Source organism: Trachypithecus francoisi, unplaced genomic scaffold (genome assembly GCF_009764315.1).
Source record: "Trachypithecus francoisi isolate TF-2019V2 unplaced genomic scaffold, Tfra_2.0 Lachesis_group4, whole genome shotgun sequence".
NCBI classification, from domain to species: domain Eukaryota; kingdom Metazoa; phylum Chordata; class Mammalia; order Primates; family Cercopithecidae; genus Trachypithecus; species Trachypithecus francoisi.
In genome coordinates this window covers 47,642,943-47,657,399 of record NW_022681469.1, presented here as the reverse complement: position 1 = coordinate 47,657,399, position 14,457 = coordinate 47,642,943, and the positions used below count along the sequence as shown (strand labels likewise).

The 14,457-nt window shown below is 42.1% G+C and overlaps 1 protein-coding gene across 4 annotated transcripts in view; it reads right to left on the bottom strand.

Moving 5' to 3' along the window:
- Positions 1 to 14,457, bottom strand: part of DOCK4 (dedicator of cytokinesis 4) — a 485,368-nt gene that overhangs the window by 67,517 nt on the left and 403,394 nt on the right. For all 4 annotated transcript variants that reach the window (XM_033195053.1, XM_033195056.1, XM_033195057.1 and 1 more), the window contains exons 31-32: positions 1,892 to 2,040; positions 92 to 177 (exon numbers count right to left, since the gene is read on the bottom strand). In XM_033195053.1, the coding sequence (XP_033050944.1) occupies positions 92 to 177; positions 1,892 to 2,040 (235 nt within the window). The remainder of the gene's footprint in view (positions 1 to 91; positions 178 to 1,891; positions 2,041 to 14,457) is intronic.

Here is a 14,457-nt window from a genome sequence, read left to right as displayed (position 1 = left end):
TTGCAGCTCTCAGCTACCGTGATGCAGAGAGGCTCAGTACTGACACCAAATCCCCAGAATAGAATCAACTTGAGATAAACATATTACTCACATACTGTTGAAGAGCTCGCGGTATGTTTCGTCACCTTTGCCTTCTGACATCAGGCTATCCAGTTTGTCAATTAGCTTGGCTTCCACCTGAAACATACCCAAATATTATTCTCTTTCCTCCCCTTCACAAGTAGGATTTCTAGGCAAGTTAAAACATATTTATTTATGCCAAGGAAAAAGCCATGGTAAATTCTGTGAGTGACATTATCGGCCACGGCTAATAGCAGGCATCTCTTTGGAATTCTAAGGGACTAATCTAGATAGAGTTACTTGACTTCACATTCCCGGCTGGGTAGCGTTTATTGCTGCCAAAGACATCTATCTATTTGTTGATTCAAACACAAATGCTTGCAGCCCAGTTTAAATGTTTGAATTCTTTTTTAAGAGCTATAAAAACTGGCAAGTCCTGTTTCTTTTTTCTTTTTTTTAAACATCACTATATATAAGGACATCAGGAAACTAACATATCCACATACATTAATTTAAATCTTTGATGTGTTTTACATCTATTTTCTTTCTCAAAACAGTTTGAGGTTGCACTAGATCTTTGCTGAAGTTGAGAACTTGCCTTACCCACGTACAGATGGTAGATCCATAGCAATAGTCTAAGTCAGCAATAAGCAGCGAGAGGGAAAGGACATATTTCCTGAAAACTGTAGTCAAAACATTTATATTTTCCAGGATGTAAATCCTTTGGAACTTGAATATCAGGAATGGAAAAATATTCCTTCATCTATATCTATCTGAGGTAGAAGAGACAGAAAATGAAAAACTTCTCTATGGCCAGAGAGAGTTAAAACATTTAGGGACTGGGAGGAATATTTGACTTTGTCAAAAGACTAAGTCCAATTATTATTCCTTTAAACCAAATTTCAATCAAGAGGTAAAGACAACGGGGAAGGAAAGTGGAGTTTTCTTTCCTAAGTACAAGTTCTAAATAGTCTTTCATTCATTTATCAGCTTTCTTGTAAATAAATGTGTATACCAATACAGGCGAAACACCCATGCTTTTGGCAATAGGAGGGTTCCATGTCTGCAGTCAGATTGCTTAACCAGTTGACAACCATTCCTGAGATTGGAGGGAGGCTTCTTCTGGAGAAGCATGAGGAAGTGCCAAGCTCTGTGGGCACACAGGTTTGTGCCGTGAGTGTGTGAACAGGCAATAGGCCTGCTCTCTCCAAAATGAAGGACCTGGCAGGGCACAAGCAGCGGATTCCTGAAGAGATCTGCTTTTGTAATAAGAATGCCTGTTTTCCCAAAATTGGAGCATAACTGTTGGAACCTATGTCAATGAGAAATGGTAAGCTCATTCCCTTGGAATTTCCTTTGTAAGAATTTCCACAGCTCTTTCCTTTACATTCTCAATGCTTCAAGCAAAGAGCAATAAAACATACTGTGAATCAGATGCTCAAAGCTAAGCGATTCGCCAAATACAATGTGCAGACCACTGAGAGCTCAATGAGTTTAATCATTAACTCTCGATTCTTCTGCTCTGTGTGCTCTGTGTCCAACTGGGTGCAGATAAAGTCTCTGCAAGTTCTTAAATACAGATCTGGGAAATCACAAAATTTTTCCGCTGAAAAGGAATCAAATGGTTTGCAGGGCTTCACTGGAGGCTCAGGACAACACAGGATGTGAGAAGTATCCACGGCTGTGTGGCTTGGGAGTGGATAGGCCAGGCTGGAATCTAGGTCTGCTGGCCCAGTGTTCATTTCCCAACTCAGAGTTGAATCTGGAAGTTCACAGATGCTTCAGGAGAGCTGAAACTCTTCCAACTCTTCTGAGGAGCACTTCTGCCTACCTGTTTAAAGTTGCCACTCCGCCTCTGCTCCCAGTCCATCATATCATGAAAAATTGGAATCATGACATTCCGAAGATCTGGCTGGGGTATCAAGGTCACTTCTAGGAAGGGGCCAATCAGGGCAGGGATAAAATGAAGCTTATGCTCTCCTAGAGTGAGAAAAATATTTGAGTTTCAATATATTCAATCTTAATATGATTTCAGAAATTAGTATCATAAAATTTGTTTAACATTATTGCTACAAATATATTCAATTATAGTTGTCTCCTCAAGCAAGAAAATAATCCATGAGATACAATTACAAATTATATAAATAATCAGGAATTGGTTATGTACATTATTGTATAGGCATACATTAAAATTTTTATGTGATCATTTAAAATAAGGCTGAAGAAAGATAACATAGGTGAAGTTTTTCAATATAATTAAGTGAAAAAGCAAAAAGCAAGTGCAATACAGTATGTATAGGAATAATTTTAATAAAAAAATACACACACACACACACACACACATATATATCTATCTTAGTCTAGAGTATTATATCCCTAATGTTAACCACAGAAGTTATCTCTGGATGGTGAGATTATGGGTGATTTTTGTATATGTAAAAAGGTGGTTAGGTGGTTCTTATCTGTATGATATAATTCTTCTTGAGTGTTTTTTTTGAGATGGAGTCTTGCTCTGTCACCCAGGCTGGTGTGCAGTGACACAAACTCAGCTCACTGCTACCTCTGCCTCCCAGGTTGAAGCAAGTATCTGGTCTCAGCCTCCTGGGTAGCTGGGATTATAGGCACACGCCACCATGGTTGGCTAATTTTTGTATTTTAGTACAGATGGGGTTTCACTATGTTGGCCAGGCTGGTCTCAAATTCCTGACCTCAGGTGATCCGCCCAGCTTGGCCTCCCATAGTGCTAGGATTACAGGTGTGAGCCACCACGCCTGGCCTGTTTTTTAAAAAATAGAGATGGGGTCTCACAACGTTGCCTTGAATTCCTGGGCTCAAGCCATCCACCCGCCTTGGCCTCCCAAAGTGCTGGGATTATAGGCAATGAGCCACCGGGCTGGGCCCCTTGTGTTTTTTCTTAACATAATAAATACACAACTTACATAAAAATCTAAATAGTGGTGCCCCCAAAAGAATATACACATTTTGTGAAAAGACTAAAATGTAACAATAATGAACCCACAATGGTGTTTTACCAAGTGCTAAAAGGTATGGTACTGATAATTCAGAGGAAAGGAAGGTGGGGAATGGTATGGACACAGATGGTTTCATGTAGCAGGTGAAAGTTAAGTCTATTATGCTGGTGAGTGTTAAGTCCATTATGCTAATCATCTTTGTTAAATCTCATAAGTTTCTAGTTCTATAATATGACTACCGCATGCTATGAAAAATACGTTCAAGAGCTAACCTTCAGCATCATGGCTGAAAGCACATGCTAATAAGAGCATCCACTTAGAATTTACAAGTTGGGAGGCTGAGCAGAAAGATAGCTGACTTCATGAAGGAGGGTAATTTTCCAGTGACACTGCAGATTCACAGTGCATAGGTATACTATAAATGACTTTAGAGGGTTTTTGTTGTTGTTATTGTTGTTGAGATGGAGTCTTGCTCTGTCACCCAGGCTGGTATGCAATGGCACAATCTCGGCTCACTGCAACCTCCGCCTCTGGGCTCAAGTGATTCTCCTGCCTCAGCCTCCTGAGTAGCTAGGGTTACAGGCATGCACCACCACGCCCAGCTAATTTTTGTATTTTCAGTAGAGATGGGGTTTCACCATATTGCCCAGGCTGGTCTTGAACTTGTGACCTCAGGTGATCCACCCACCTCGGCCTCCCAAAGTGCTGGGTTTACAGGCGTGAGCCACTGCGCCTGGCTTAGACGGGTTTTTTAAGTAACGTGAATATGAAAGAATCTGGGGAGGAGCTAAAATGATGAGTGAGATGAGAGCTGGGAAAACATGTGGATGTTTGTGAATTCACTGTTTTTGGGGATTGTAAGTGCCTTGGGAAACCTCCACTGTCTTTGGAAGGTGGGCCCCCATCTTTGCATAATCACCTTATTTTCAGTGCTATGGGACATTAGCAAGAACATGACTAAGTCAATAGCAAGTTTTTCATATCTTGGCACAGAAAGTAACACTGGCAATAGATGAACACATGAGGGAAGTGGGCACACAATGACTTCTGGACAATCACTGAAATTGTTGAAACATTTCAAAGCTAAACCCATGTATTATTTTTTCCTTTAGGCTAAAATATCCAGCATCAAGAAGAGTTGTTTGATTATTTCTACCCTCAAGTATTCACTCTCTAATATATCCTCAGAGTATGAGCATTTCTATCATGATAAAACTTTCTTCCCTCTCTCGATGACACAGAAGGGTACCTGTTACTGCACATAGCTGAATATTTTAGATTTGAAGGGCCATGTTGCAATACTGCATATGCTACCAATGTGAGAGAAGAGAATTTAGAAAAACTTCCCTACAGTCTGTAAGCCAGAGAGGTCATGGTATCTTCTGTCTCTACACATCAACTTTCCTCAACAAGGCATTATAGCGGTCAAAGAAATGATTTGAATTTTTAAGTACTGAAATTACTATAAACACAAAAAGAGACAAAGCAGTAGTGGTTACTTCTTTCTTGTACATGTTTTGATAAGGAACAAATTATTCATTTCACAGACAGTTTGGGAAGTTTGGGGAATGTCAAGATCATAAAAATGTACCTTATTCTATATTGTATGTGTTTACTGTATTTCCATTTTTTTTTTTTTTTTTTTTTTGAGACAGAGTCTCGCTCTGTCACCCAGGCTGGAGTGTAGTGGCTGGATCCTGGCTCACTGCAAGCTCTGCCTCCCGGGTTCACGCCATTCTCCTGCCTCAGCCTCCCAAGTAGCTGGGACTACAGGCGCCTGCCACCTCGCCCGGCTAGTTTTTTGTATTTTTTTAGTAGAGACGGGGTTTCACCATGTTAGCCAGGATGGTGTCGCTCTCCTGACCTTGTGATCCACCCGTCTCGGCCTCCCAAAGTGCTGGGATTACAGGCTTGAGCCACCGCGCCCGGCCTTGTATTTCCATTTTATCAACTCATTCAGTCATTATTCATTGAGTGACTCAAGAAATAAGAATGTCTAGTGTATGTTAAACACTGTATTAGGAGAAATACTTGTAAATAGCTAAATCACAATGGGTATTTGGGCTATTGCTAAGCTACAAATCTAGTATCAAGAAAAAACAAAGGGTCGGGCACAGTGGTTCACGCCTGCAGTCCCAGAACTTTGGGAGGCCAAGGCAGGAGAACTGCTTGAGTCCAGGAGTTCAAGACCAGCCTGGGCAACATGGTGAAACCTCATCTGTACAAAAAATACAAAAAGTTAGCCAGACATGGTGTGTCACGCTCAGAAGTTCAGTGTGGCAGGGGTCAGGGTTGGGTGAGGGAAGTGTTGGCAAAGAGGGTGGCTTGGTTTGTAAGCTAAGCTGAGTGGAAGAGGGAGTTGGGTAGTTCAGCTGTGGGTGGTGGTGGCTGATTAGAGCTTTATTTTGTATGAAAATAACTGGGAGAGTGTGGAAGATGGGCTGTAGCAGGGAGACAGATGCTGGAGGGCCAAGTAGGTTATCCAAATAAATATGACAAAGATTGGTTCAAAAGCAGCAGCCATAGTAATACAGAAAAGGGGCAAGAGCGTGAGTGAGAGTAAACACTGCTATTAAATGATATCAAATTTATAGAAGCAGAAGCCAACTTAAGATGGGAGGCAAGATCACGACTTCAGTTTGGGGCATGTTTGAGGTACTTCTAACACTGAATACTCTAGCAGCTGTCAGAGAGCCTGGTCTGGGGCTCAGGACAGAGGCCTGGGCTGGAGATGTACTATTTCAGAACTCTCAGTGGTAAACAAGGTGAATGAAATCACATGGGGGAAACCTGTGGCAAAATACAAAAGGAACACTTTGGAACAGGACAGCCTGGGCACACATGTGCTGGGACAAGAGAGGAGCCGACTGAAGGGACATGGTGCGGGTTAGGAAAGGGGAAGTGGGAAAGAGGCAATGGGAAATGATAGAGAACAGAAGGCTTTCAGAAGCAAAGAGGGGCAAGGTTGTCAAATGCAGTGACTCCTTAATAACATCTGGTACTTGTAAGCACTCCCTATGGCAGGCACTGCTCTGGGTGCTTTACATGTGTAATTTCATTTGCTCCCTACAACAACTCCAGTTGGTAGGAACTATCAACCTCCCACTTACAGAGAAGGCAGTTAAAATCCTGGGAAGTTCGGCAACTTGCCCAAAGTCACCCAGCTAGCTGGCTCTACAATGAATTCTTAATACTATCCTAGGGATGGGACTCACTACAGGCCTTTAGATGTGGCAGAAGAGTAATGCAAATGAAAACCTGATTACAATGAATTGCAAAGTAAAAAGAGAGAGAGACAAGGTGAGCTGGCAAGGATTGCCAATTTCTCCTCTTAAAGTTGTCTGAGAGTAAATGCAAGAAAGCCAATTAGGAACTTGAGGCGTGGAAATGAAGAGGGATTTTTTTCTCTTTCTGATGGGAGAGTGCAATCACATGTGTCATTTGTCCCACATTAATCCATCATTCCATGTGGTTGGGATGGGGTTGGGGAGTCCTCACTCTACTGCCCCAGCCTCAAGAGTAGGCATATAACCTGGGCCTTGCTAAAAAGCCAGCTTCAGCTGGGTTCAGTGGCACTCCTGGTAGTTACTGGGAGGCTAAGGCAGGAGGATCATGGAAGCCCAGAATGAAGTACAGCTGAGAAATGTAAGGACTTCTTTAAACAAACAAACAAAACCCAGCTTCATCCCTGGCCCCAGGGACTGGTTCATGATAGGCACATCACCCAGCAGGAACAATCTGTGGCTCTGTGTGACATTCTAAAAGGAACTTTGAAAAGAGGAAATAGGCTCGAAGCTGATGGAAGCCATTTTCCCACGGAGTGGAGAAAGCCTGAGAGTACACAGAGGTTAAAGTCCACACACAGAACAAAGGAGAGCTGGGAAACAGCCAGCTCTGATGTGTGTCCTCTTGAAAATGGTCATGCCTGAAGCCAGATCCACCTGTGGGCTTCCTAGCTCCCAGAGACAATGTATTTCTTTAACATTAATTTGGTGTTTTGATCTTTGACTTTGTCACATGTAATCAGCGGAGTTCTGCTATACTAGTTAGAATGTAAGCACCAGTACCCTCTGTCAAAGGCCCTCTAAACAGGATCCTGCCTACCCTCTGCAGACCAATATGGTGACAAGGAGGAGATGGGAAGCTCTGTGCTAAGACCTTCATAAGCCTGAATTCCCTTGGAATTTCCATCCTCCTGGAAAACGTACCCTTGACAGAGACCACTGGTCTGAACAACCTTCTATCTTGAAGATACCTAGAGGGCTTTGCATCAACTTCTCAACCACAGTCTGTGATGCTATCCCAAGGCTATCTCAGATATCCGCTTCCACTAGGAACTGGATATCCTTGCCTTTGGCCTGTATGCTGAGTGCCCTAGGGGACCAAGGTCCTCATGATCTCCACTGGCAAGATGCTCACCCCCTCCTTTAGCTGCACCTTGGGGCATCTGGGATGTCCCCCATTCTTGGGAATGCGTGCTCCCCAGAGACCTTACACCATCAGAGAATGCCTCTCTATCACAGGAGGCGGGCTGATTTTACCCTGGGTTGAGTGTCAGTGTGAGTTAAAGTGATCAAAGTGCTTTGGGCATCTAGCCAGAAATACAGCTCCAAACACAACCCTCAGACCTGTGCCCATCTAAAAGTCCCTTTACATCACCAAAGTCATGTAGTTCTTTCCTCTCTCTCAAGGTTTCAACAAATGTAACTTAATTGTTTCTCACTAATGCATGACACATTGCTAGTTCTCTGCAGTACACTGAAGCTTTGCAACTTTTCCTTTTTACATTTTTCTACTGCTACTTCTGTGAACAGGAAAGTTCTTCCTTCAGCAGTTGGGAGTAAGATATCTTCTGTAGCCAAATGTTAGTCTCAATATTTTTCCATCAGCAAAAAGACGGCCATTTGGTTTCTACGTTCTTTTTTTTTTTTTTTTTTTTTGAGACGGAGTCTCGCTCTGCCGCCCAGGCTGGAGTGCTGTGGCCAGATCTCAGCTCTGCAAGCTCCGCCTCCTGGGTTTAAGCCATTCTCCTGCCTCAGCCTCCCGAGTTGCTGGGACTACAGGTGCCCGTCACCGCGCCCGGCTAGTTTTTTGTATTTTTTAGTAGAGACGGGGTTTCACCGTGTTAGCCAGGATGGTCTTGATCTCCTGACCTCGTGATCCGCCCGTCTCGGCCTCCCAAAGTGCTGGGATTACAGGCTTGAGCCACCGCGCCCGGCCTGGTTTCTACGTTCTTTTAAGGCACCTCTAGTGTTTCCTATTAAAATGGTACTTAATTAGTAGGGGGTTTTAAGTTCGTAAGTTAACTGGAACCATTTTTTTTAAAGGTAAGTGCTTTAGCATGGGCCACAATAGTAGGCAATCTAGCACATATCCTCTGTTAAAGAAGCCTTGCCCAAAGGCAACACAGTGTCTCCAAGATCCATTTTTTAGAAGGCCAGCCAAATCACAAATATAGGAAGTCAAAGGGGAATCACACAAGGTGGACAAGCTAAGGTTGTGTGGGTAAGCGTGGTTAGTCCCATCTATCACTTAGTTCATCCAGTTCCATGACTTGCAGGACCATGCCTTCAACCATGGGCAACAGATTTAACATGGTGCCAAGATCCAAAAACCAGAAAGGGAAAACAGTCGGAGAATTCTCCCTGTCTTCTCCTCCACCCTGGGTCATACGGAAAGGAAGAACACTAAAAAAATGCTTTTATTCTTATTTCTTTTTCTAAATGGGTAATAAATTATCTTCAGCTTACACCCCTCTGAAGTGCACTCTAAAACACCAGAACTTCCTTAACCTCAGAACTTCAAAGAGAAAAGCAACTCATTTTCTTTTGCACGAGGACATGGCATTTTTACCAAACCTTTGCAACCCAGCTCTTTTAGCAATCTTATCAGGCAGGGCCAGGGAAAAAGTTCTCCAAAATTAAAAAAGCAACTTCCAGGGGAACCATCTAAAAATCCCCCTTATTTGGGGCCCCTTTAAGTTCCCTTCTCATTACAGAGCCTTAGGCAAATAAAGGAAAACTTAGGCTGATTTTCCAAAGACCCTAATAGGTATACAGAAGTTTTCCAAAATTTAACCCAAGTATTTCACCTCACAAGGAAGGATGTTATACTGCTCCTAAACTGGAACCTAATGGTAGCTAAAAAGCAAGCAGCTCAATTTCAGAGGTGAGCAATATATTTCCCATAATACCACAAAAGGGAAGAAAACAAATAAGGAAAGCAAAAAAATTGTAGAAACACCATTCCCAATTGGGAGGGAAGCAGTTCCAGTAAACACTTCTGATTGAAATCCCAACAAATCAGGAAATAAATGAAAAAAAGAAAGTACTTTTTAATATGCATTTTAGAAGGCCTGTGCAAAACCAGGGCCAAACCTCTTAATTACTCTAAACTGTCTATAATAGACCACAAGACAGATAAGAATCCTGTAGCCTTTATGAAAAGGCTGAGAAAGGCACTAATAGAATACAACTCCTTAACCCCAATTCAGTCAAGGGATGGCTCATTCTAAAAAACAAGTTTATTACACAGGCAGCTCCCAATATTAAAAGGAAACTACAAAAGCAAGCTATGGGACCAAACAGCACCTTAGAAAGTCTCCTAACGGTGGCTACTTTGGTCTTTCATAATAGGGACCAGAAGGAGGCCCAAAGGAAAAAGAAAAAGCTCAGGAGAAGGACAAAGGCTCTAGCAGCAGCTTTGCAGGCTTGCTAAGTCCAGGATCCCCGAAGTGCATTTGCTAGTTGCTATTAGTGTGGCAGGCCAGGGCAAGGAATGCCCAGGCAGCAAGAAAAAGCCATCTCAACCCTATCCAGCCCTGTGGTGGAGACCACTGGAGACAGAACTGCCCCCAGAGGTGGAGGTCACTGGGTTCAGGACCAGTCTCACAGATGGTCCAGCAGGACTGACGGGTCCTAGGGCTCAAGCCCTGGCTCCAGCGGCTCAAACTGCCATTATAGCATGAGAGCTCTGAGTAATTCTGATAATTAAAGCAAGGAAAGTAAACCTCCTTCTAAACATTAAAGCCAGTCTCTTTCTTTTCTCCTCTCTAAACCAGGCCTCCCCTCTTCCCATAGCAAGACCATAAGGGGTATCTCAGGAAAAACTCTAATCCAATATTTTTCTCAATCTTAGTTGCAGTTAGGAGGACCTATTACATACACACGCTTCCAAGCCATTGTCATAATAGTCAAAAAAGCCTCCAAGTTAACCCTAGGAAATAATTTAACTGTTTATACCCCACATAATGTGGCAGAATTACTGTCCTCTAGGGAAAACTCTTAGCTAACAGCCAGTAAAACAAGAAATACGTAAGGGAGGATAAGCAGTAGTCACTCTAAATAATGTCTCTCCCCAGGCACAGTGCTCAATTCACTAAGCTGATAGTTCTTACAAGAGCACTTGAATTAAGCAAAGGAAAGGTAGCTAACATTTATACTAACTCCAAGTATGCTTTCCTAATTTTCCATGCTCATGTTGCCATTTGAAAGGAAAGATATCCTCTTACCACTAATGACTCTCCTATAAAATATCACCAGAAAATCAATAGGTTATTATCCTCAGTTTTTCTTCCACAAGAAATAGCAAGAATGCATTGTAGGGGACATCAAAAAGAAACAAGTGAAGTAGCCAAAGGAAATAAATTGACTAATCAGGCAGCTAGGTCAAAGGCAAGGCAGCCTCAAGGCATCAACATGCTTCAAACCTCTTCTAATCTAGGAAGGCTCCATAAAAGAAATTAAACTTCAGTATTCCCTATAGAAATAAAATAGGCCACTTCTCAAGGGCATACTTTCCAGCCCTCAGATTGCTATGGTCAAATAATGGCAAACTCCATTTGCCAGTCTCCAGCCAATGGAAAGTTCTTAAAATCCTTCACCAATCTTTTCACTTGGGAAAGGATAAAACTTATTAATGTGCTCAGATATTGTTTTCAGGCAGAAAACCTCTAAATTGGTTCAGCATGTAACTTCTCTATTACTTCCAGCAAAAATTGACACAACTACCAGAAGCCCAACCCCAGAAAATAGAGCCATCTTTATTCAACCCAGGACATTTAGTATTAGCAAAAACTCTCATCTCTCTCTCCTTCCATAAGCCAAGCTGGAAGGGGCCCTACGCTGTTCTTCTTTCGATCCCTTCGGCAATAAAAGTTACAGAAATCAACTTCTGGATACATCACACTCAAGTCAAAGCCTAAAAAGCTAAGGGACCAACCCCTGACAGCCCAGAGAATGTCCTAAACATCAGTGTGAAGAAATAGAAAATCTTAAGCTAAAACTCATAAAAAAACAAGCAACTAAGTAAGGGCTATTCATCTTAATCCCACTCCTACCTAACCTTTCCTCTCAAAGTTCACCACCAAATATTAAAACTTCTTTTAAACTCATATTTGCAAGCAAATTTTAATTATACATGGGATTGCATTTGTAACTTTATAAATCCACGAAGGAGATTATATCTTGGCAAGTAAAGAAATAATTTTAAATAGAAATTATTTACTATGCCATTCTTATGGGAACTGTTATCGTCCTGCTACTATTTGCACTAAAACTATACACTGTGTCACCCACAATGTGGAATTCTGGTTGAAAAATTCTAATTGCTGTAATATTTTGCCTGATTATCATCCTTATAACAGGATTAATAATTACAGGAAAGATTTACTCAAGGTTGTTTTGCTTATAGCAAAAGTTATAGTTAGGGATAAAAAGTAAGTATAAAAGTTTTACTATCACTAAGTTTAATAGGGCTTTTTACTAAAGGTTGATAATACAATACACTTTAAGCTAGGTTTTTTAATAACCTTTAAGAAGGTTATTAAAAAGAGATTTTATACAAGGAAAGATTTTTATGGTAAATACTTGTCCTAAAAAAAAACACAACTGGTTATTTGAAGGAAAGATGTTTAGAACAAGTCAGAAAGTTTAAGCATGTTGTAGTCTGTGGAAGTTATTAAAAATAAAGAAAAGAAATTGTCAAATTAATGCTAAAATTATTTTAGCCACACAATAACATATCTCTCCCAATCATATTGCAAGGTACAAAAATAGCCTAAGCCTAAAATTACTCTCTAATGGCAAGTCAAGGGGGAAACACATGCTTTTCCTCAAGAAAAATCTTCATTTTATATTAATGTTTCTGGTAATGTACAGCACATCTAGTAAAGGCAAAATGGTACTGCAATCCATTGGTGTAACAAACAAGTGTCAAACTCTACTGTCAGTTATGGTCTATAGGACCCCCACTAATGGTGGTAATCTTAATGCTCATATTCTAACCCTGTATTTCAAATCTTCTTTGAAAATTTATCTTTTTTTGCCTAAAGGTAACTAAACTCCAGACAGTGCTGCAAACAAAGCCAAACACAGACATGCTATTCTTCCAAAAACCCTTAAATCAACCTCAGGAGAAGGCCCAATTCCTGTTCCCCCACACCACACCCCTTTTCAACAGGAAGTAGCCAGAAAGAATCGTCATCCAACATCCCATAACAGCAGTTAGGTTTACTTCTCTTTAAAGGGGGAATAATACAGGAGTTATTAAGAAATAACTTTTAGGCAGATAGAAGGGGTAAAGGTTCTCGGTGAAAATTTTCCTGCAATAAAAAGCAACCGCCCGAAACTTTTCTTCTCTAACAGAAAAGGCGGCTAAAGAGCCAGGCTGGCAAACTCCAACATGCAAATACCAGCGATTAAAAACTAGGTCCAATAGGCCGGGCGCGGTGGCTCAAGCCTGTAATCCCAGCACTTTGGGAGGCCGAGACGGGCGGATCACGAGGTCAGGAGATCGAGACCATCCTGGCTAACACGGTGAAACCCCGTCTCTACTAAAAAATACAAAAAACTAGCCGGGCGAGGTAGCGGGCGCCTGTAGTCCCAGCTACTCGGGAGGCTGAGGCAGGAGAATGGCGTAAACCCCGGAGGCGGAGCTTGCAGTGAGCTGATATCCGGCCACTGCACTCCAGCCCGGGCGACAGAGCGAGACTCCGTCTCAAAAAAAAAAAAAAAAAAAAAAAAAAAAAAAAAAAAAACTACGTCCATCTGACATGGCCAATATGGCGATTCCTGCTTTCTCCTTGTCACCACCTGTGCCAAGTGTCATGGCCACCTCCGGATAACACCACGTGTTCAGAACATCATGGCGACCCACATTTGCATATTAAAGGACTAAGGTGGGAGGGCCAGGTTTTTTGCGGGCTATGTGAATGGCACACCTGGTCAAAACAATCCCCTGGGCCCATGCAAATCAAACATCGCCTCTTCCAGCCTCTGATATAACTGACCATTTTTCCGTTGCTCACGCAGTCTTTGTTTCAAGCCCCCCCCACCTCTGTCTCTGTACAATGGAGCTGTTTTCTTCTTTCTTGCCTATTAAACTTTTCACTCCTTAAAACCACTCCACATGTGTGTGTGTCCTTTTATCTAAATCGGTGCAGGACCAAAAACCGTGGTGTTCTTCCATTCATCAGGGCCATATCATCACTATCTCTAAATTACTTATTCATACCCATTATGTGTGAGGAAGAAATGTGCCTCATAACTCCTTTTGCATTCCTACCTTTATTTTTGACCTAGATATTCCTTTGTCTTTCCCAAAGGACTGCTTAGTTTTCATCAGAGCAGGAACACCTCAAAAGAAACTTTTTTATTAATCTAATTGTATATTTACTGCCCAATAGAATCCTTTTTTTTTTTTTTTTTTTTTGAGACGGAGTCTCGCTCTTTTGCCCAGGCTGGAGTGTAGTGGCGCAATCTCAGCTCACTGCAAGCTCCGCCTCCTGGATTCATGCCATTCTCCTGCCTCAGCTTCCTCAGTAGCTGGGACTACAGGCGCCCACCACCACACCTGGCTAATTTTTATTTTTTATTTTTTAGTAGTGGGGTTTCACCGTGTTAGCCAAGATGGTCTTGATCTCCTGACCTTGTGATCTGCCCGCCTTGGCCTCCCAAAGTGCTGGGATTACAGGCGTGAGCCACAGTGCCCAGCCAGAATAAATACTTTCAAGACTGACAAACTCACTGAAATATAAATTCATAGCTCTCCCTATATTTTCCTCATTCTATCAACATATACAATTCCAGCCAGTAACTAGCAGCTAGCATTTGCAATTCCTTCCCTCAGTTATTTTTGTCAGGGTAGAAAACCCATACAACCTGAACTCAATCACTCTTACTGTCATTTTAAAAAGCCTAAACCCACTAAACAGCTTATCAAGATGTTCTGGAAATTGAGTTGGGGGAAAGAAAAAAGGGGGAAGAAAATTTCTGTTAGGGCAAAGGCTCACAAATTCTGAGATTAACAGGTCTTGCATTTGTTCCACAACCCTGCTCCAGGAGATGGCTGCTGGGGCTCAAAGTCCAGTCACAGAGGCTGCGCCCCAGCAGAGCCCCAGCTATGCTCTCTCTGCTGCCTTGACTCT